This window comes from Gobio gobio (genome assembly GCF_949357685.1).
Source record: "Gobio gobio genome assembly, chromosome: 20".
Classification (NCBI taxonomy): Eukaryota; Metazoa; Chordata; class Actinopteri; order Cypriniformes; family Gobionidae; genus Gobio; species Gobio gobio.
In genome coordinates this window covers 41,550,490-41,574,720 of record NC_137113.1, presented here as the reverse complement: position 1 = coordinate 41,574,720, position 24,231 = coordinate 41,550,490, and the positions used below count along the sequence as shown (strand labels likewise).

At 38.7% G+C, this 24,231-nt stretch overlaps 1 protein-coding gene across 5 annotated transcripts in view; it reads left to right on the top strand.

The window, feature by feature from the left end:
* Positions 1-1,350: 1,350 nt before the first annotated feature.
* Positions 1,351-24,231, top strand: part of plce1 (phospholipase C, epsilon 1) — a 114,656-nt gene continuing 91,775 nt past the window's right edge. For 4 of the 5 annotated variants that reach the window (XM_079845411.1, XM_079845410.1, XM_079845408.1 and 1 more), the window contains exons 1-2: positions 1,351-1,787; positions 15,737-17,091. In XM_079845411.1, the coding sequence (XP_079701537.1) occupies positions 15,970-17,091 (1,122 nt within the window). In that variant the 5' untranslated portion in view covers positions 1,351-1,787; positions 15,737-15,969. The remainder of the gene's footprint in view (positions 1,788-15,736; positions 17,092-24,231) is intronic. The other variant, XM_079845407.1, reaches the window with a different exon arrangement.

Below are 24,231 nucleotides of genomic sequence, written 5' to 3'. Positions count from 1 at the left end.
CCTCGCAATTGCGATTTTACATCCGTTTTTTTCTCAAGTTTTTAAAGTCCGAATTGCAAGATATAAACTCATAAAGTGTGAGATAAAAAACTCATGTTTATATCTTGCAATGTCGTCATTCTGACTTTTTTCTTGCAATTGCGAGTTTATATCTCACAATTGCGAGAAAAAAAGTCAGAATTACGAGTTTATATCCCGCAATTATTTTCTCGCAATTGTGAGTTTATATCATGCAATTCTGATTTTATAACTCGCAATTACGATGAAAAAGTCGCATTTATCTAATAAATAAGTGCTGTGTAAAAATTTATATTGTATGTGACATCTAATACACATAACCACCATAGCCTTTTGCGTACTATATAGCTGTGTTGCATGTTTTTGCTCCACCAATGGAAACAGTCACCAAAGTCCATTGGGACAGCCGTTGCATGTCACCTATCAAAATAGTTGCGGCGTTACTGAACAAATCAGTGGTTTAACCCTCATCCATCCCTCGGGTCATTTTGACCAGAAATTATGTTTTTTAACATTTTTAATAACTGAGTGTTCATTGGAGTGGTCCAAGACCTTGAACCACGAATACACACAAAAAATTTACTGGATCCCAGGAGTTTATGTGGTTGAAATAAAAAAAGAGTAACAAATCAGTCCCTCACGGGTCAAATTTACCCCCTAGGAATGAATGGAATGCGAGGAATGCTTCAGTATACATAGCAAAGCCTAAAAAAATTAAAACTAAACTTTACCAAAAATGTCTACATGTGTATCTGAATGCATGAAGAGATAAACTCAAGAACTAACTTTAGGACCCAGCGGAACAGCTCACTTGCTATACATATATATATATATATATATATATATATATATATATATATATATATATATATATATATATATATATATATATATATATATAAAGAGAGAGAGAGAGAGAGAGAGAGAGAGAGAGAGAGAGAGAGAAAGAGAGAGAGAGAGCGAGAGAGAGAGAGAGAGAGAGAGAGAGCGAGAGAGAGAGAGAGAGAGAGAGAGAGAGAGAGAGAGAGAGAGAGAGAGAGAGAGAGAGAGAGAGAGCTATAAGGCCATCTAGTGGTAGAGTCATGAAATATCTGGTTATATAAAAAAAATTCGACAAGTGGATGGCAGACATTCAATGTGAGATATTCTGAGCTGAATTAACAGGGTTATGCATGAAATGTTATTTTTTATTTAAGTGGCTTAAATTATATTATTTATTGATACAATCTAGCATTTTAAAGGTAAATTAAATAAAAAATAATAATTAAAAATTTGTTATAGAGTGGGAGGAACCAAGTTGCTGTACATTTTTATGTGATATGCCTTTAAGACACATGACTACCATGTACCACAAGGCATTTACATGGTACTCCAAATAAATAAATACTGTGGTACATATAAATGTATCACCATGGTATCAGGTCCCTCTGTAACTTCTGAAAGTGAAAATTAAGTATTTATGAAGGCGTGTTAGTGTGTGTCCTTTGACAGTAATGAAGTGTGTCAGTCTCTTGAGCGGGACCGTGAGTTAAAGTCCTCAGACATTCCTATGCAGTGACACCTCAGTGGATCAGCTATTGTGCTCGCGAGCGGCTCCGCTGCTGACTGAATGGGTTTCCCGCCTCCACCAGCTTCAACGCAACACTGTTTTAATACAACACTGTTACTGCTACAAGGCTCTGCGAATTCAGCAGTCATTTTCTGAAACCACGATGAAGTTTCACCGCATTTCGCGCGAGGGACGGTTTCTGGTGTGACTCTCTGCAGAGGTAAGTCGTTGGCACGTGTTTATGTTATGTTTGAAGTGTTAAAAGATAAAGTTATCACTTAGAAAACATGCTGCAGTTAGGCGTCAAAACAACGTTTGATGTAGTGTGTTAGATGATGCATTGTTTTCTCGGATTATTACAGTCAGAAATGAAAGAAAGAAAGTCAGTTTGCCTTACGACTCTCGCGTGTATTCATTCACCTCAGTTGTTTTATTTCGTATACTTTTATATAATATTTACAAGGCATTTTAAAGGATTCCATGTGCAAAAACGCACGATACCACGGGAATGCCATGTTTTGGGCATGGTATTACTATGGTAACGTTACTTTATACGTTTTTTGTTAGTGAAATGTGTTTCTCAATGAGCTCAGACAGGTGTTAAAAGACTGTGACAGACGATGATGATGAGTTTTTAAAATTGCATGCCTATGTGAAGAGGAATTATTTGAGTAAAAGGTAGCCTACGTTTACCCACAAGCACAGTTTATACATTTTTTCTGTCCCCCCTTTCTGCCTCGACAGGCTCCCCGAAGTCTAGTTGGGTGAAATCAGCCTCTAATGGAAATCTTATGTTGCTCTAGTAAAAGTAGTGGGACTGAGTTGACCTGCTCTGTAACCTGATCTTGCATGAGTGATCCTGGGGATTGGGCTTTTTATGCTCAAACTCACACAATCCATTTTCATTTACCAGCCTGGAAAATGTGAATAGACGGAAAACTCTTCTGCTTTAGTTTACTTGCCACATGAGAACTCAATTGAGAAAGACTTGGAGGCGAGCGAGTAGTACTTGGTTACTGTCTTGTGATCATATGGGATCTTTTACTTTGCATTAAACAAACCTGTAATCATAGACCTTTGTATCAGTTATGACTACTCAGCATATGACACAATACTCAGAATTTGAACATTTTTGCATAAACTGAATTACCGAATGTCATGTACGCTTTCTGTGTTGTGAAATTTGAGTCTGGGATGACACACCTGAGTTTCATGTCGCTAAACAAGAATGTGCCAGAAGACATGACACACCCACAAATGCTCAAAGATTGTTTAACTGTAAATTTATGACAGCAAACACTGATTTAGCATCGACGACCTAGTCTCTTCCTAGTGTTTGGACATGCCTGAAGTGATAAAGTGATTTCTTTATGATTTGTCAGACGATAAAAGATAAAGCTTTTTGAATAAAACTGTATAAAATGGATAAATAAATATTTTTGCCCCTAGAATGAGACTAAGTTGTTGCACTTTTCATGTTGCATTTTTCTTAGTTTGAGTATTTTTAGTACATTATTGCAGTTTGAAAATGATTATTGCAAGAAAAAGTTTTTAAAGTGCCCCTATTATGGCTTTTCGAATATTCCCTTTCAGGCAGTTTGTAATATTGCTGTCTGTGAATGTAAACGTTCTGCAAAGTTGTAAAGTCAAAAGTGCATGATAAATAAAGTTATTGTCTCCCAAAAGAAAGAATCGACTCTGAACGCCCATGAGTCGTTTGTAAATCGAATCCCACTGCGTGACGGTTTTACGTCACTAGAGAATACATTTGCAAAATGTCCGCCTATGTTGTACGTTGTCCGCCCGCGAAAAACTTGACCAGCCCTCGAAAACACGTCATTTTACTGGTGACTGCTTCTCAAATCTCTGAGTTCAAAGCGGATTCGCTTCAAAGTTCAAAATGCTTGCTCTTGAAAGATGAGTCATTACTCAGTAGGGCTGGGTAAAAAAAAAATATTTCTCGATTTTTATGAACCGATATTGATTCTTAAATCCCAAGAATCGATTAGTCATCCTGTTTTCAGTTGATGAATGAACCTAATGCTGCGTTCACACCAAATGCGAATAGAGCGTCAGGGGCGAGTGATTTCAATGTTAAGTCAATGGAAAGACGCGTTGACGCACGTCTGGAGGTCCTGCGGCACGATAGACACGTTTTGCACGGCCCGATGGACGCGATTCTGCCTCATTCGCGCTAATGACACGAATTTGACGTGAATTGAGCGTCTTGCGCGAATTGTGCTTTTTGTGCATTCACACGTTTGAAGCGAATTCGCGTCTGACGCCGGAGTTAAATTTGTTTGAACTTTGGCGTCAATTCGCGCCGCGTTAACCAATCAGGAGCCTGCTTGCTGCTGTCACATGGTAAAGTGATGTGATGAGAAACCCCGCATAATTTAAAAATACTATTGTGTCACAAAATGGAGTTTTAAGACTTTTTCAGGTGAGAATGTAGTTGTTTAAAGCTCAAATCTGTGGTTAATTTATAAAGAGAGCGCCTATTTAAAAAAGATTATCTTGTGTTTTTGGAGTTGTGAGATCCAGGCGATCTACGGGCGCTCAGCGCTCATTAACCCCGGCGAGAGCAGCCTTTCCTCGGCCAGTCCTTCTGCCGCTTACCGCTGGCTCTGATGTCCTGTAGTGGTTAAACATGAGAGAATTCGTCTTGTGTAGATCTAACGGGTGTCATGAATCTATAATTTGTTGTCTGCCAAATCGTTTTGACCGAGGACAAAGAAGTTTCATAACTTTATTTTTTTTAGGATATTTAAATATACATGCAGTGAAGATAATGTAGGTAGTGCGTTGCGTGGACCACATTTGTGTGGCTATTAATGTTTAACATATATTTTTAATGAAAATGAAAAGAGGCAGAGGTGTTTTATGACATATTTCTTCTGGAACGCCTTGAATGCACGTCTATTTAGCTTCAAGCGCTCGATTTCTACGCGCGAATGGATTCAAAATGTTCAAGTGTCCAACTAGATGCGGTAGACACGATTTTGACGCTTTATTCACATTTGGTGTGAACGCAACATAACGTTGTAGAGCCCCTTCCATCCAATAAATCGCAATAATCTTTGTGCTTTGTTACTTTTGATAAGATACAAAGTCTCAGAATTTAAATTACGTCCATTTTTATTACGAAATTTCAAAAAATAAATGCAGTTTTGGCGCTGTTTAAGGTAGTGTGACAGATCACAGTAGCGCAGCTCACGTGAACTGATCATCTCCGCTTTAATACCAGTTACAGCACGAAATAAACATGAATGACCATCATGGTACGTTAAAAGATTAGTACAACGCACTGAAATCTTTACCACGTCACATGTAATCGCTCAATCAGTGTTTCAACCGCGGAAAGACCCACGGAAAGACCCAAAAAACTTGTAAACAATGTCACGAAACGTCACATTTACCTCAGAAAAACCATATCCAGTGTCCGTTAGTCAGCTAGAAAAATGAACTCTAGAGAGGAGCATTTTGATAAATATATGCACCATATTACATAGGCTATTCATTATAATTTTTAATGTTCTTTTATATTAATGCATGTTTGAATAAATCCGTCAAGTTTTTATGATTGCCACCATTTAAATGTTTATATTTCAAAAAACTAATTTGAGTAGAAAAATGATGTACTTGTAAAGTTAGTATTATAACTTTGTTTGTATTTAAATCAGTTAATGTTAACCTTCAATATTATAGAAATGTACCTACTGACTACCATGTATAGTTTACAGCATTAGTTAAGAATTTCTTTCCTCAAGAAAATTTGCCATGTACTGTTACTGTATCTGATATACATCCACAATAATCGATATTGAATCTAATCGAATCGAAAGTTTGTGAATGGAAATCGAATCGAATCGTGAAATTTGTGTCAATACCCAACCATATTACTCCTCAGAATCTCAGAATCACAACCTGTAAGTATGAATAATTATTGATGTATTTTCTACCGGGTGTTCAAAATGCATAGTTTTTTGTTTTATATTGTGTACGTTTCCGGCTAACTCACGTTATTACTGTCTAACTGAAATACTTCTGCTAATCAGCTGTGGGCCACTATTACCTAAAACTGTGTCTATTAAGGCAGATTGTCTGTCGTTCTTACTACTTTGAGTAAAGATAAAGGATGGAGCAAGATTTGTTTTGCAAACTTTTATGTTACATCAGTCAACATATGCACCATTATTGATGCTGTTCCTGCATGTGCACCGCTATAATTTAGACATATACACATCGTTTGTTGATAGACATACACTTGTTAATGCAGATGGTGAGAAATTACAGTTGCAACATCTCATAATATACCTCAAACTGAGTAGCTTATCATTGAGAAACGTCCTGCTCAAGTCGTCGTTACGATGGAGGTTCAGGTTTAATAACTAGTTCTTCTAATGTTTCATCATTGGACTTGCACTCGGATTTATATGGTAAAATTGACGTCATTGTTAGGAATCCTCCGGAGCTGAAGTTCAGTTATGGTGATGGGCGTTTAGCTTCTGAAACATGCTGTACGCGGTAGACCAATCACAACAGACTGGGTCGTCTGGCCAATCAGAGCAGAGTAGGCTCACGGAAAGGAGGGATTTAGAGAGACCGTCAGCCGTCGAGTCGTTTGAGATTCACTGAACATTGTGATGTGCAATGTATATTGTGAGAAAATGAAAGTGTTTTTTGACCTTTGATGTATGTAAACCTCTTGTTTAAATTAGAAGTCTTTAAAATAGCATAATTGGGGCACTTTAGGTTTAAGTTATTCATCTAATATATATATATATATATATATATATATATATATATATATATATATATATATATATATATATATATATATTAGGGATGCCACAATTCTCAATATAATATTGAACCATTCGGTACGGCATTCACGGTTCAATACACGCTTGTGAATTGCGTTTTTTTCGGTTTTGCATTTAATTAATTATTTTTCTACAAATTCTATAATTTGCCTCCATCCCAATACTGAACAACGCGACATACATTCACATCACACGTTAGTGAGTTATAACTCACGGAACACTATAGTTATTCACAATCACGAAAGTTCATTATTTGCATGCGTTTTAAAGCCTTGCCGGTTAAGCATTTCATTCACGTGGTTATGCATGGTTTTAACGTGCGCTTTAGCGAGCGCGCGCACTAAACGCCTGTCAAACAAGTGATTTCTGGACTAAGTCATCTTACTGCGCTAATACTGTCAAATACACACAAGGTTAACATAAACACAGTCGGTTATGTCTAAAGTGAAAGTTAAATCGGCGTGTGTCTGTATATTAGATGCACGCAGGTCTTAAATTGACAGTGCAGCCTAGTGAACACGCTGTCCTTAAAGGGACAGTTCACCTCTAAAATTATGTCATTATTTACTCACTCTAATATTGTTCGAAACCTGTATTAATTTCTCGATGACAGAATTATCATTTTTGAGTGAATTATCCCTTTAATTTTAATACAACAACAAAAGACAGAGAAAATCACTCATTGCTCTTGACTGAAAAACTAATACTTTATAGCTTTAATAAGAATCAATGTATACTTTTCAGTAAAATAAAGAAAGGGTATTGCAATAAAAAAGTATTTTTTCTCCTTAACCTCTTGCTGTTCCTGTCGCTTAAGAATAGAATAGCAAAAAACTGATGTGACAAGCCATCAGAACCGAACCGAACCGAAAACCTTAAAAACCGAGGTATGTATTGAACCGTGGACTAACTGTATTGTTGCATCCCTAATAATTTTTTTTTTTTTTTTTCAATGAATTAAATTTTTTTTTAATATATTTTAGTTAAAGTCTGAAATATACTACAACACTTTTATTAAGCTTCAGACTGTGATTCTGTTCCGTTGGAGGATATCAAACCTGATAGCTTCATTTATCATAAATCTCCTAGCAATGAGGCATGAGTTTGTGTTCAGAATGATGTGAAAGTTGGTAGTGTGTGATCCTCAGTCGTTTGGTGTATGATGCCCAGTTTTTCTCTCTACCGTGTACAAAGTGGGCAAGTGTATGATGCCTATAGTGAGTTTAAAATCTGTTCATACTTTAAAAGTCGTGTAGTGTACTCCAGCCCTAACTCTAATAACACTGGTCAGAGGTCAACAGCAGTTGACCCAGTTCTATTTATGATGGGCTGTTAGCTTAGATTGTCTTAATCTCAGTTGGACCTGCATGTATGTTGTCATTGAGGCCATTGTTTACACATCAACTTTGTTATATTAAGATGAACCGTTCCACGTCTGAATGAGGCTTTGCTCCAGTAGCTGTCTGTTGCGTATGAACAGAATCAAGCTAGCACAGATAATTAGTTTGTGCTGGCTTCAGAAAAGAAGGGGAGAAGGAGGGGTGCGGAGGTGGATTTGGGGAGGTGGGAATTCCCGTAATTTCCAAGCGTTACAATGGCCTCATGCCTCAACAGACTCTCATACCCACCCACTGCTCTGAAGGCGCGTCTGCCTCTTTATTGCTACAGCTCATAGTTTAGATAAGTGAGGTGTCTTTGACAAGTTCAGGTTTTTAGCGCACAAATGCCTGTAACACCTCCTGCAGGCAGGCTGATACGTCGGCTGTTTGTACATGACCATGGGATCAGTAAGGATTGCAGGAAATGACTTGATGGATTGGATACAATCTCCCATGTAATGTATACAAATAAAGGCTGGCAATACTTCTAGGCTTCCACAACTTTTAGAAGTATAATTAGTGGTGTTTGCTAAGACAAGCATCACTATTAAGCCACGGTCACACTTTGAGCACATATCATTTCTACAGACACTGCAACGGTCGTGATACGACGTCTCGCTTTTTTTATAGACATGAATTCAACATAACAAATAGTTATACATTCAAACTGTAAAAATATACAATCTACTCGACTTTACTGCAAACATATGCATTCTTTTAATTCAGTCAAGAGGTCAGGCTGTGACGTATCGATCTTCTACTGGTCACACCGCAGGTCAGATTTCACCTAACTGGAACTTTGGAACACAGCGAAATGTGAAACTTTTCGCACAAGCTTGCATTTCCGTTCTGATGTATTCACATGCGTATAAATGGAATGAAAAGTGTAGTGTTGCTTGTATGACTTGAAAATCTGGTGCACAATTAAAACAACAACGATGTATTAAAAACGGAAACGTTTTTCCGCGTACAGACGACGTTGTCAAAATGATCCCGTTCACATCGATACGCGAAAATGACTATAAACGCAGAATTATGCCAAGCTAGTAGTTGCCGATGTCACTTTATAAAGACACACTGCGCGCCTATAGACTGAACATGTGATATGAATGCGCACAGGGCTTGACCGTTGACATTAACTTTTTTGCTCACCAGCCACTGTGGCTAGTGGTTTTCCAAAGTTACTAGCCACTCAGCATTTTCACTGGCCAAAATTGTCTTTTTTTTTTTTTACATTTGTTGTTATCTATATGTAAATGACTAGCCTGGTCTTACCAGACTCTCGTACATTTCATTTCTACAGAGAGTCTGGCCACTCTCCATTGACAAGCGTTAACTTCCTTGAAGGCGGGTACTCTGTTGAAGTTTAAAACTATTGGATCTGCCCAGAGTCACTCTGGATCTGCCATCGCTAACGTTTGGTCGTGACTTATGTCATGCACCGTTTGCCTCTGTTTCTCACATGGAAGTCTACGGATTGTGCAGCCATCTGAGTGATAAAACCTAAAACTCGTGCATTCAGATTGTGATTTATTCACGGTGGAGGGGAGAGTTTTGTGATCGGGAACGCGCTGCTCACGTGGTCCGTAACATGATTGCTGTAAATAAAATGTCATATGCTTGGTATGATAAGAATAAATGCTGCTGTAAATAACGGCCCAATTCAAATGTTTACGTGCTTTTCTTCTTTTTTTTTTTTGAGCGGTGATGAAATATATTGCTCTTGTAAATACTTGTCAGCATTTAAGGAAATACAAGTCTAGAAATGCATCCAAATTATAGCGCAACCGCATGGTGCTCTGCAGTGGTCAAAAAGGATATAAAAAGTGAATTTTGAAGTGATATATTCTTGAAAACTCAGAAATGTGGATTCAGACAGCAGTTAAATTACCACACGACCTTGGTGTTTGTCTAAAACAGTAGGTAACTCGGCCGGGGATTTTTACGCGGGTGGTGGGAGACGGACGGCAATAAAATCACTGACTAGCCCCTGTAAATTATGACAATACCTTCCGACCCCACGAGAAACAATTACCATCCGAATAGGGCTTCAGCCAACTCCTTCACCACTAACGGAGCGAGCTGGAAAATCAAACTTTTCCAGAACCCTGTGGGGAGGAGGGCCGGAACATCATGGCCACCAACAAAACTCAGCAAAGATTGTTCTTGCTCCGGCTTTAACTTCTGGATATTCGGCAGCGGTGCCACAACGGAATGAATGGCTTCGCTCGCATCTTTCTTCGTCGCCATTACTGAACTACAACTCAAACTAGCGCACAACATCAACGTCAGCCACTCCCTCTGTTCGCTGATTGGACCGGTAAAAATTTGTTCGGAGAAAACCAGAGAATATTATACCGCAGTCCCTGAAATGACCACTGTACACACCCAAATCAAGTCTACTTGAATTGTATAACATGACAGGTCATTTTTTAGCTCCAATACATTTGTGTGTAAACTAAGCTCCTTAATCTAGACAGAGAAAACAGTTGCTTGTCTGAAAAAATATATATATATTATTCTCAAGCAATATTCTCATCAAATGCAATATTCTCATCAGTGTTCTATCAGCTATGACCCATTTAACTGTAGCATATTTTGTGTATGAGCCCATAAAGTAGCCTAGTGAAATACATATCCATATTTTCATGGGATTTGACAGTTTATTTAATTAAATATCAAAAATCTAAAAAGTGTGCATCATACCTGACACCTAGATGAACACTTTACAGTTGGTTTTATGAATATATATATATGTCCTTCTCTTCAAATGCAATTGAATTTAGAAACGTGTATATCAATGTCATATGTGACTTTAGAGACGGTTCCTAAATTTGCGAATATCGAATGTCCAACGTCAAGCCAACTTTATGCCAGTCACATCAGATGCATTATGGTACTATTTTCGTGGCTGAAATAAAACAAAAACAGTCAATCACTGTATGATGTACGAACATCTCTGCTTTGTTGTTTATGATGAGAGTGCAGATTTCAGTGAGTGAAAGCACGCTCAAATGTCTGGCTGTTCAGCGAAGCCTAATCTGAACGCCTCTGATTATTAGATATTGCATTCATAAGCTCTAAAGAATACCGTGTGATTGGTTATAATGCGCAAAGTGATTACAACAGATGCCTTTTGAGAAGACTACAATAAAATTCAACCCGCCAAAGTGGCTAGTGGGAGTGAGTGTGTTGCACTCCACAGCTGAAATCCACCCGCAAATGGCGGGTGTTAATGTCAAGCCCTGAATGCGCATAACATCACCGTTTTCACAAATTTGCATTTTTTTGTTTACATGGGGACAATAATGGTATCATTTTCAAAAACTTGCACTTTCAAACCCATCTTCAAAAGCTTGCATTTTCAGGCCCTCAAAACACCATTGTCGTGTAAATGAAGGACTAAGACTCATAAGTTTTGCATTTTTAGTTGAAAACGGTGTCGTCTAATGGCCCCTCACATTGACGATGGGACCAGAGACCAGCAGTTCATAGAGACTTGGGAATGGACTTTTTAACCAGTATGCAATCAACCAAAACAGCTGCTTAACAACAGCCTAACTACCGGCCAGAATTAAAGTGAAATAAAAGAAACAAGACACTTCATGGCCAGACCACCCCATAAAATGATGTGGACACGTGACAGTTCATCATAAGGACGAGGGTGTGTCTGGTTTATCTGTGTGGTGATCTCATACTACAGCAGGAATGCATTTGTTATGTGCTTTAGTATTGTTGGAGAATGCATTTCGGCTTCAGATTAGGACAAAACTTGTTTAGTTGCTTCTGATACTTCAGTTAACAACAACAAATTTCCTTTGTCTGAAATCAAATTTTTCCTAAGTGATCAGGTCATGCTAGATTTGATGTCTGTGATGGCAAACGCTATTATTTATTGTGTGTCTCATAAACACGCAATGGCAGAATTTTCCATTTGGGTCAAATGTTCCATTCATTTTAGGTGTGTAAATTTATGGGCATTAATGGTACCATAAATCGTTCATCTTGTAGAGGAGAATGTGCTGTTATTTCTAAGGGATTTAACTTATAATTTTCCCCCAGCTGATAATAAAATCACACAAATCCCTTAAACTTAATTCAAAGGAGGAACCAGAGCCAGAATACTTTAGCAACGCCCTAGCAACTACAGAGAACAGCTTATCTTACAACTGCTTACTGTAGCAACTAGGGATGCTCCGATCAGGATTTTTGCAGCCGCTACCGAATACCGATTTCTTGTCATGGTGATCGGCCGATACCGATCTCGATTCCAATGCTTCACTGATTTGTAAGCTCTCTGATCACCGTTAACCTTTTTTTCAGATAAAAATACTATAGATGTTGCCTTTATTATATTTTTGTTAAATGTTTATGGTAATTATGTAATGCAACTATTGTTTTAACTACAGTTACTTAATAATCACAAGAATTATTCATTATACAGTGAACATTTTAATATGCCTTTAAAATGGAGTTTCTGCATAACACTATGCATATCAGGATACTTAATATAAGAAAAAACAAACAAACAAAATGGAGCAGTCTGATGCAGCCCACAAGGTTTATTTAAACATTGTCCAATAGTAAAATGTTGAGGATAAAATAAACATGAAATCTCCTAAAAGAGAGAAGTCTGATGTAACTTAAACGTTGTCCAATACAATATTCCTCCACGCGAGATTTCTTTGGAACATACACGGCAAATAGCAAAATTTTCATTGTTTCTCGAAACGTCATAGTAATTCCACACTGGCGATGACATGACTTCGGCGCCAAATCATTTTAGGCCATGTCCACACGAAGCCAGAACTTTCCCTATCCGATCTTTTTTTTCCCCCTCGTTTCAAGAAATATCTGCGTACACACGAGAGCCTGAAAACGGCTCAAAACGATGTAGTATACATGCCAGGCCAGTATGTGGCGCTGTAATTCTGCCACAGAAATACACTAAAAACGGAGAAGAAGAGTTGTGGCTAGAAGGGGTACGGCAACAGTCGGAGGTGAGGTAAAATCTCACAATAAAATAACAATAAATAAATTTGCTACTTACCAGATACACCTACCCCAACCCTAAACATACCCTTACAATAATGCAAATACAGTAATTAAACAACGCAGTATTGATGTGCGCATGCCCAGTGCCCGTAGTTGTATCCCCTTTAAGTCTTCCCCGCGCAGGACGTGGTGTGATGACATCACCGTTTCACAAAATATACGGATTGGCTGTACACACGAAACCGCAAGGGTGTCGTTTTCAGATTTATCCACTTTAGGACCCGGTTTCAAAAAATAGCGGTTTCAGTCTCCCAAAATGCCGGATCCGTGTGGACGAAACGCCAATACGATAAAAAATGTATACGTATACAGTGAAACGCGTCTCCGTGTGGACGGGCCCTTAGTCGAGAGCTCACCGGACGTGGGCCACCTCTCTCTGGGCGAACCCATTCCAGGGCGCCCTGCCCTTCACAAAGAAAAGATATCTCTTCCCGGGGCTCTCGCCAGCTTCTCCAGGTTCGTTTGCTTGTGGCGCCCGTCTCCGCCACTATGGCATTCGCCCATCCCTTAGGATGGGGAACTGTTGTTCACATAGAACCCCCTCTCCACTTCAGCCTTCAAAGCTTTGAATATTTGCTACTACCCCACGCGTCATGTACGTCCTCATAGGGCTGTGCAATTAATCGAATTTCGATTTCGATTTCGATTTTGCCTCCCAACGATCACCAAAATAGTACAATCGAGAAAAATCGATTATTTTGCCTTGCGTTCTGAATGAAACGCGCACGCGCACATCCGCCCCTCCCGAACCCACATATCTCTCTCAGGTCGTGAGTCTCGTGTGCTTATCATCCGCTGGAATTTAAAAACTCGGCGCGAGTAAAGATGGCAGAAGGAGGGCAGTTACAGCAGTGTTTGGTGAGCAAAAAAGGCAAAACCAACTCCGTTGTCTGGGAACAGTTTGGCTTCGAGGAATCAGACGACGAGCAGAAACATGCTAAGATTTCCTACATGGTAGTGGCTGCAACGCAAGGGAACACCACGAATCTGTTTAACCACTTGAAAATTAAACAGAGTGACCTATGACAATCTAATAAAGAAACAAAAACTGACGAGAGCAGGGGAGCCGTGTAAACGTCCTTTTTTTTCCTTCATATTTTTCAAATAATTCTCTCTTTGTAAACTTTGTTCAATGCATGCGAGATTGCGAGTGCTGCCATATTTTCGAATATGACCAGTCGTTTTCACCGTCATCACCCGGGTTTAGTGCTTTAGGGTTTAGGTTTAGAATGAGAAGCCGCGCGCGCTGTGAGAAAATGTGTCTCTGTGCACTCATCCGAGAGCGCGCACACGTCTCTCAGCGCGCAAATATTGAGTTCTCTTTCAAGTCTTGCTCTTAAACGGACAAACTCACACAAAACGTATGTCAACATGTCCATCTTGATGAGTATCTTAGCAGACATAGTCTGTATATGCCTTAAGTGAACTTTATACAGTCGATAAAGCAGACGCGAGGTCTTAAAGGGGCAGTAGCCTTTACTGCTGTCTGTTTAATGTCAAACAACAAAAGACAAGGACATCACTCACCGCTCTTGATTGAATAGCTTTTGTAAGTTTAATAGGATTAATCTTTAATTTATGCACTCAAATATGCAATGTTATTTTACATTTGATACATTTATGTACCTGGAAACTAATGTTAGACGTACATGAAAAGCATAGCCGAACCATATTGTTGATCTTATTTATTTGTGGTTATCATTTTTACGTGAATACTTTTATACTTTGATTCGAATATATGTTATATTATTTATTTTAATAGTTCAAAAAGTACAACAAATGTTACAATTTCAATTGAATTGTTGAAAGGTGTATTTTTAATAAATACAACACATTCCCAAAGTCATGTGAAATAATCGTGTTACATAATCGTGATTTCAATATTGACCAAAATAATCGTGATTATGATTTTTTCCATAATCGAGCAGCCCTACGTCCTCATGCGCTGACATCTTCAAATTGCAATCGGTTCATGAGATCGGCCAAGTTTAGTGAGTACCGATCGAGTCTTAAAATATGATGATCGGCCGATATCTATCCCCGGCCGATCGATCGGAGCATCCCTAGTAACAACTGCATCCACCTACAATATCCCTGACTTTGCAATGTATAGTATAGTATAATGTATATTTGCACCACTCGCACATTTTCTTCAGAAAAGTATTTGTAGACAGTCAGCACTAATTGTTTTATTCGGCCTGAGAAGTAGATTGTCCCTGCACAATATATAGTGTATTCTAGTGTCTTTCACGCCTTTTCTCTTTCACCAAGTCCATGTCTGATTACAAACACTCAAGTGCTGAGTTATGAAAGAAACACTCCTCACTGTGTTGTTAGCACAGTGATTTATCGTCAACTGTGTGGGTGTGGGAACTGAACCATGTTTGAAGACTCCGACTGGCTGAATTCACCCAGAATCAATGCTGCGTATGCCCCCCTTTAATTGCATTCGGACTACCCCCCTCCAAGCGAGGCTTTACATTCCAGAGACCCGTGCATTTTTATAGGGATGAGGGGCTGCTGACTGTAGTGAGATTTTGGATGGCTATGTGATTTCCTGAGAGGGAGATATTTTTGAGTGGACGTGAATTTTCATTTCATGCTGTCAGAATGTGCATCCTGTCCTTGTAATATTTCTTCAGTGTTTTAAACAAGGTTTCAGTGCAATTTCCCTAGATAGTAGCTAGCAAGACACAAAACAGCTTGGCTCTGATAAGGATTGAGAAACTTATTGCCTTGCCCATGTCAAGTAAAACCAGTGTGTTGAGTTACAGAATGTTTGTTTCCTCTTGCATTGTCATATTTTCTTCATTCACTCATTCGTTCATTCATGCAGGTCAACTTAAAATGCTATATGGCAAGAGAAGTTGTTTATTGAAATTTGTTTTTCTTGTTCCCATCTCATCTAGTATTCTGAGCCCTGAGGTCTTGGGAGAAGAGGTTAAAGTCGGGAGGGGCGAATACATTGAGAAGAAGCAGCCGTTGCTTTCTGCTGCAGTCATCCTGAAGCTTCCACTTCAGGCAGACCCACTGAGATAGATTTCTCTCTGATCTCAAGGCTATCGACTCTAGGGGTAGTTTGCCAGAAGCTTGTCCTCGTGTAAGTTGAGCAAGGAGAATCTGTCATCAGGTGCCTAGTGATATGAGGGTTCGTGTGGAGAGACAGGCGCATATTGGCCTCATGGCCTCCGAGAGGGCTTCCGCTGTGCTGGGCGTGAAGAGTCGTGGTAAGGAGAATACGGAAAGTAATGGAGATGCTCTCATATCCGTGAACTATGGCTCAGCTGAGAGCGAATCCCCTCAGACACCTGTCCATTATCCGTTTGACCCTTTGGAGAGGGACATCCCGGGCACAGTGTGCAGAATACGGAAGTCTTTGGATACTAGGTCTAAGAGTTTGGATTGCTTGGACGATACCTACAGGTCCAAAAACTGCAGCTGTGGGGCTGCAAGGCACGGGGAAGAAGGGTTGTACGTTTGCCAGATGTGTGGGTTTTGCGATCCAGTGGAAAGCGAAGAAGGCTGCCCGGAGAATAGCTTTTCTCCAAGAAGCTGGGGAACGGTGCCCCAGCAGAGGAAAGCAGAAGAGATTTCTTCTGATGTTACTTGCCTCACTGGAGGACGGCCAACATTAAGTGGCTCAGATGGTGAACTGTGCCAGATGGAATTAGTCATCGGCCAAAACACAGAGAGCCTGCCGTTCTGCGGGCTGGATTTGAGGCGAAGAAGTGTGCCAGTATCCTCGCCACAAGGCCCTCGATGCGCCAATGGCTGCGGCACTGCTGTGAAAAATAAGATGCGTGACAGAATGGACTTTGTATGTGCCGTGTGTCATAAAAATGGATTCTCTAGTCTTGAAAGGCTCAACAGGAAAACCAAACCCATGTGCTCTCAGGGCAGGTGCCTTAAGAGGTCCACACCCTTCAGGTTGTCTGCAAGTCAGGACTGTAGTGACAGTGAGGGCACCGTGTCCGACAGCGAGTTTGTGCGAAACAAGAAGGAGCGCTCTACTGTCCTGGTCAGGAGGTACCTCAAGAACAACCAGCAAATTAAAAAGAGCGTGTGCACAGGCACCAGAGCTATAGTGAGGACTCTACCCACCGGCTGCATCTCTTACAGAGTCTGGGAGTCTGTTTGTGGGAAAACATGCCACCTCGGTGAGAGGCGCACGCATGAGGTGAGAGGATACAGCAGAGCGCTTCAGGCCATCCAGCTGCAGGTTTCCAGGGCCCTTCTCATCTACCCAGGGGTCAAGTATGCAGAGGTAAGGTCAATTTCTCTTTTCACTAAAGATCTGCTTGGTATGAATGCTTCCTTTATGAACTGATGGTTATTCAGGTGTTCTGCTAAAGCTCTATGAATGTGCCTCTCACAGTTGGTGCCACAGTTCCTGCACTGAATGTTGATGTTGTAGCTCATATTTTGAAGTAAGCCTGACAGTGGTTTTCTTTGCTCTTTTATCACTGAACAAATAATTGTGATTGAACGCTGCATTCTTAGCTTTACTCTTTGGTTCTTGCTATTGGTATTGCTTAGTTCTGCGGTCTTTGAATGATACCTCAAACCATGCGGCTTGTTGAGGAGAGTTAAGATAATACTTTTATTAAGTAATCGGACTTGAGTTTTTTTTCACACAACAATAAAGCACTTAAACTGCCTCCCAAAAGCCTTAACAAACTGCCTTATAAGCCATGGCATTGTTTTATTAATGTGTTTCATCCATCATTTCCTAGATAAAGTTGATAGAAAAGCTCATCTTCCATGGGGAAAGACATACATTTAGAAATAACACAATGAAGGCTTTTCATACCTATATGAAATATTGGAATTAATTACTTAGTGTCCTAAATTTCTTTAAATTGATTTTGTTCCATTAATAAGTTTTATTTTTAACTAAGCCTAAATCAGGCTAAGTCTAAAACCGGATTTTCTGTTGATTTTTGACATGATGTGGAACATCAGTCTTTTTTTCTGTTAGCATTGTGTTCATAATATTCCTCTGGTTTTATTGTTGAATTAATTGAAAAATCTTTGGTAACACTTTAGACTATAAGTAAAATTGCACCTACATGTCAACTAACTCACTGTAAACCCTAAAATTATTTATTTTGTTTTACTCAAATTAAACAAATTAGCTTCACAAAACTGACACATTTTAAAGGGTAACTAAACCCTAAGCTTTTCCTGCGATATTATTGCCGCCCGTCATGTGTACAGATAATTTTCATACATGAGACGCACTTTCAAACCCTGACATGCAAGTGGTTGCAGCGGTAACAAACAACAATACCGTAACATTGCTGGCGTATATATAGTCTAACTTTTATTTGAGGAAATCTGTTTATAATAGGCTATTAGGTCTGTACTTAATGGTCCTGCGCTGCTTATTGATTCAGTTAATTTGAATGAAAATACATTGAAATACAATACATGTATCTGATCTATTTTTAGTGATTCAGTATAAGTATAAGGATTTGACTGTTCATATAGATTAGGTTCACCTTCCTCCACTTCATGCGAAGGTAGGAGAATGACCGCTCTGTTGAAAAGCTGGCGTCACTCCAGTCATTCTCCATCTTTGCGACTCGTGAGTCAGACAGCTGTCAATCAATCCGTCACCGCAGGTCTCAGATGCCCGCCCTCCGCTCAGTCCCGCCCTCGGTTCATCGGAGTTAAACGCTGAGCTGGGGTTTAGTTACCCTTTAAGTAATCTAAATTGTTTTGTTGTTTTGAGTTTTGTGAACTTGTTTCTTTTAATTTAGACTAACTTAAATTAAACTGAAACTGGGCTGGGATTTCTATTTCCCAGCATGCTTCACCAGATGCTTTTTTCAAGATGAACGTTAAGTGGGAGATTTAGTAGTGTTTAATGTTTTATGTTAGTTTAGAAGAGTTTCTGTTACGTTTTATTTTGTAGAGTTACCTTCATGGTGAACAGTGGAGCTGGCATGAGCTTAGTTTTAGAACCGATATATGTTAAATGTATTATATTGCTGTGCTCATTCAGCAAGTGCTATGCTATGGTAATACTAATGCTACCAAAGCATTGTGTAACCAATTAGCAAGGTGGTATTTATTGAATTAGCTAGTTAAAGCTAGTCAAGTATCCACTACAAAAAAATTAGATATTTTCTTTAAGTTAATGAATGAATTCGCTTACTCAAATATTTCAGAGCAATTAAAATGTATGATTACAAAATAAAAATCTGCAAGTTCTGCTTACTGCTCGCTTAACTTAAAAATTGAGGCAATTGAGATTGCCTCCATTTTTTTTGAGTTTTGCCAACTTATATGGGTTTACAGTGAGCAGTATTCTGTCTGCTTAATATCTGCTAACACTTTATTCTGATGCTCCCCAACAGACTATAGTGACTATAAGTATCTTTGCAACTACATGTAAACTTATTCTACTTACCCCAACCCTTTATTCTACTACCCCTACTCCTATCAGTCTACTAATTCTGAACTAATGCTCTGAGACATAGGTGCAATGTCACTTATAGTTAACAAAATGTCTAAAGGGGACCATCAAAATGAACCAAATTGGGAAAATAATGTGTGATTTTTGTTTCTTGATTCATTTAACAGATGATTTTATACACCGTAACTTACGAATGAGAAAAATCACAAGCAATTTATTGTACGGGACTAAAGGATATTTGCAGTGCTGCAATGCCAAATTGCAGGAGTAAACCACAGCGATGCATTTTTTAATGGTAATTGTCTGTGGTAATTGTAATAGTTCCAGTCTATTTAACAAATGGACACTAGCCAGCACTTAATTTTCCTCTGTAATTTGATGAATTACCAACAGGAGGAAATCTTTCTTGCCAAGGAAATTCCTTTTCCTGGAGCTCACAAAGCTGAAGTCGGTGCATGATACAGACACAAAACCTTTCAGCTTGAGGTTTTACTGACAGATGATTTAGTGGGCGACTGCTGTCTGTTTCAGCAGAGCTTCAGATCTATTATGCCGCATATTATATCTGAGCTAAGGCAGACGTTTTACTAGTAGACTTGTAAAAACCTCTGCTTGTTGTGTTAAGGGTCGTTCCAGCGCTGTCTGGTTTCTCCCGCTGGCTGGGACAGTGGAACCCTCTGTTTCAGAGCGTACAGTGGTTCTCGCTATACTGGCTTAAGACATTAAGTCTTTATAGCCCCTTTGAGGCACTAAACCCCTGCCTCTTTCACCTTTTCATTCATTTCTTATAGGTGAAAAATGGGTTCACTGAGTTGCTTGTAATGCATGTAGAAATAAATGTGTTGTAGTCATTGCTCTTGAGACCAAACCCATTTTTTCGTCACATTTTTAAGTTTAGTGTTCCAGTGATTTGTTATTGGGGTTTTGTTTGGACCCACACAACATCAATGTGGTTTTGGACTGAACCATGGTGGAGAACGGCCCAGCGTTATCTCGTATGAAATAAGGAAGGAATAATAAATAGAAATAAGGAATAGAAATAAAAGCTTTATCTGTTCTGGTGGTTTAATACAATTGCATCATCTAATATAGAAAGTGTATATCACATCTCTGAGAACTTATGCTAGTGATATGAAGTATGTCCTTTGGTTTCGCTAAGAGGCATTATGATTTGCATAATTTAAGGACTGCTTTATTCGGCCACACTTTCCATAACAGTCTTTAGTGTTAATGGGGTTATTTTATTGTCCAAATTTGAATATGAATTGGCTAAAGTCCTTTGGAACGTTGTATATTGACGTAAGTAACTTTTTAGGTGTTAACTAATTTAACAGAACATTATTGTAGCAGTTATTTAAAGTGTCATTTCTTAGAACTTAAAAAACATGTTATTAAATTTGCTTTGTAAAATACTTGTATATTGCTTGCTTGCCAAATTCAAAAGCGCAAAAACCCAAGTTTCTTTGACATTCTAAGTACTCTTTACAGTACTTCGAAAGTTCATAATTACAAATTCAGACAATGTAATGATGAAAATGGGCATGTTGGGCAATCAATGCTTTATTTGTGTATTTTTCCATTCTCTGGCTGCCACAAAGACTAACAGGGAATATACTTTTGTTTCACAAGCCTGTCACCTCATAAACAGGTTAAATGAGTAGTATTTTCCGGCATGCGTCATAGCTGTTTATCAACAGTAAACCGCAATGAACACTGAATTATGACCAGTACCTGTTTCCTTTTGCCATCAGTCTTTAATGGAGAGATGGCCTAAGAAAGTCAGGACTCAAAGTTTGGGTGCTGGGGTCAACAGCTGGCGAGCATGTAATTCAGAAAGTTTCCCATGGCCTACTTGCCTGTCCATCTGGACTTTAAATGAAATGACAGACTGCTCCTTTTAATTAAGCTGAGCTTGTTCTTTTAATGTGTTCTTAAGCTTTTACTGGTGTTTGCACACGGCCTCAGATGTTGACACTTAGTGCAAAGAGCTTCCCACTCAACAGTGTGTTTTAAAAGCAAGCCCTTACATAGCATCCAAGAGGCATCTGTTAATCGTCTCCGTTGTGATTATAGCCACAGTAGGGAGGAAGTGCAGAGTTGAAGCTCTGACCTCCCCCGGCCTTGACCCCTGGTTTTGTTGTCTCAGTGGACACCGCAGAGGAGTCAAAGGAACTTATGAAATTGCAAGTAGGGGACATCAACAGACATGAGATTCTACATGACTTCTACATGTTCTCCAGTAAAGAATTATTACAATTTTAACAGTAAAAGATTGTAAAAATCCGACAGTAAAAAACTGTTACTTGGTTAACTGCAAGTTACCTTACTCTATGGCCACGTGTCCACCAAAGCGGGTTTTTTTTTCACGTGGCTGGCTGACTTATCCAATTGTTTTCAGCACTGTGTTCTTAGGACGCCATGAGCTTAACAAGGCGAGTATTTCACACTCAAGCGCTGAGCGTTCAGCGTTTTTTACGGTCGCCGAGAGTTGAAGAATGTTCAACTTTGAGCAAAACACAGCGCTCATCACTGTCACTTTTTTCCCAGCCGACCAATCACAGTGGAGGAGGGGTGGGACAAATACAACACCGACCAACCGTCACATTCTACGTGTACAATGCCAACCGATGACAACAACAAGCATAACAACAGAACAAAATAATTTAAAACAAGAGCCAGAGCAAATACTTTGTATTACATCTGAATTTTTTTAATAGATTTTAATACTAGTAACACTTCCGCGGATATTCCGTATCATAAAAAGCAAAGTGTCTCAACTTAAAAAAATTAAATGAAAATGCCCCCTTAGATCTATGTTTTTTTTGTTGTTGTTTTTTTTAAGTTAAAATACTGTGAAATTTGCAGTTTTTGTAGTCATCTTATAGTTTTCAGTGAAAAAAACTTTCCCAGGATCACATTTCGTGTTTTTTTTTTTTTTTAATTGAAACACTTTTTTTGTATCAGTTATGTACATTAGGTTTTTATGTCCCATCTTATGTTGTTAAATTAATGTTTATTGCATTATTTTAGTGTCGTGAGTTCCAGTGATGGTGTTTTGTATTTTTAGAAGGACTCTTCTGAGCACCTTCTATACATTACATTTTACCTTAGCTTGTGGAAAAGCTGCTTGTGATGAATTTTGATTCATCATATGGTTTCCTCATTGTCTCTGTGACTGTGTTTTAAAGTGTTTGTCAGTATACTATACTGGTAAACACATATTTTAGACATTTGGTGTATTAGCATTATTTCAGTTAATAAAATGTACAGAAATGTACAGTAGAGATGCACTGAAACTGAATTTCTCCACTGATACGATTGCTGATTATTCAGGATGATACCTACCGCTACCTAATTGCTGAAAACTAAACCGATAACCCTCTCATTTGGTACATTTCTATAATCTTAACAACAGAGCTATTATATTCAACTGCTATTTTTCAGATTTAATAATTACACTGTAATAACTGAAATGTTTGTATGCAACTCCAACAAGGTAGTTCATAAACACTTGTCTTCATGGTAAATTTATTCAAACATACAATTAACAGTAAAAAAAAAAAAAACGACACAGTTCACAAGTTGATTTATTGACGTCTTTTTGTGGTTGAAACACTGATTAAGTGATTCCATGAGACATGATAAGTTTTAAGTTGTACTTAGGGCTGGGTGATATGGCCTGAAAAATTATCACAATAACATTATATATGCCAATATCACGATAAATGCCAAATCTTTTTTCTTTCAAGTTTAATGGCAGATTTTTGCTCCTGAGTGAAAGTTGTAGAAACCAGACAGTAAATTGTGGTTTTATCATCAGAACATGACAAACACTTGCCAAGCAGGTGAACATTTTACAAATCAATATTACATGTTTGGTCTCTCAAATGCACATTTGACAGTTGCTTGAGTAAAAAGTGGTCCATGGTAAAAAGTAACTATATTGTTTGTATGGTATGTGTAATGAAAAACAGTAGCCTAAAGACATTTAGTGTAATACAAATACACAAAAAACACATTATATTCCATTAACCCTTTAATACTTTTAATGTCCACATTAATAATATAATTCCCCACATTTTTTTCTTCTTCACTATAACAAAGTGATTTATTTATCATAATATTTTCCCCCACATTTCTGCCACAATCCCATGGTTTCAGTTAGTGTTACTACAGTAAATCCAAGGTAAATGTTGATGACTTGTGGTTTGAAAAGCCTTCCGACTGTATCATTGTGGCTCAATGTTTCTCCTGTTTTCTGTGTCAGGGTTTTTGAGAATGTCAGCACTGTTTCATCTGGATATAAACTAGTTTTACTAGTTTGTTTTGTAGTTTACACGGAGCTTATAACACTATCGTTTTCAAAAACTTGCGTTTTCAGGCCCCCAAAACACTGTTGTCATGTAAACAAACGACCAAAACACATACGTTTTCTGTTTTTCACAAAATGATGTTGGATACACGGCCCCTAAATATCCTCAACAATTGACTGTAAACTGGCATTCAGATCTGCCTCCACTCAGTTAGCAACGCCCAAATTCCTATGATCCAATCAATGATCCGAGGACGAAATCCAGTCCCATTCTACTTTTTTTTCTTATTTATCTCGGATATGTCACAATAAAGGAAGAAAGGGCAATCACAACTTCCGTTTCATGATGTTTTTAAAGTTGTTTTCTGTGTTGGTGTGAAAAGAGACACTATATTAAAAATGGAATTTGCCACAGCCCTCTGTGGTATTAAAGGAAATGAGCCTAATAGCTGTTGCCTGCCACACCACAGGAAGATAAGCACTGCCTGGTGATTGGCTGATTAGCACCTCTGATAGACTGAACGACAGGGCCAGAGATTACAGTTAATGACTAATGACTAATGACCACACTGATAAGAGTTCTGTCAATGAGCCAAAAAGAATGAAGAAGGAAAACATGAAAGTAACCGCATGGATTGGAGTCAGCTTAACTTTTAATTGAACGCGATCAT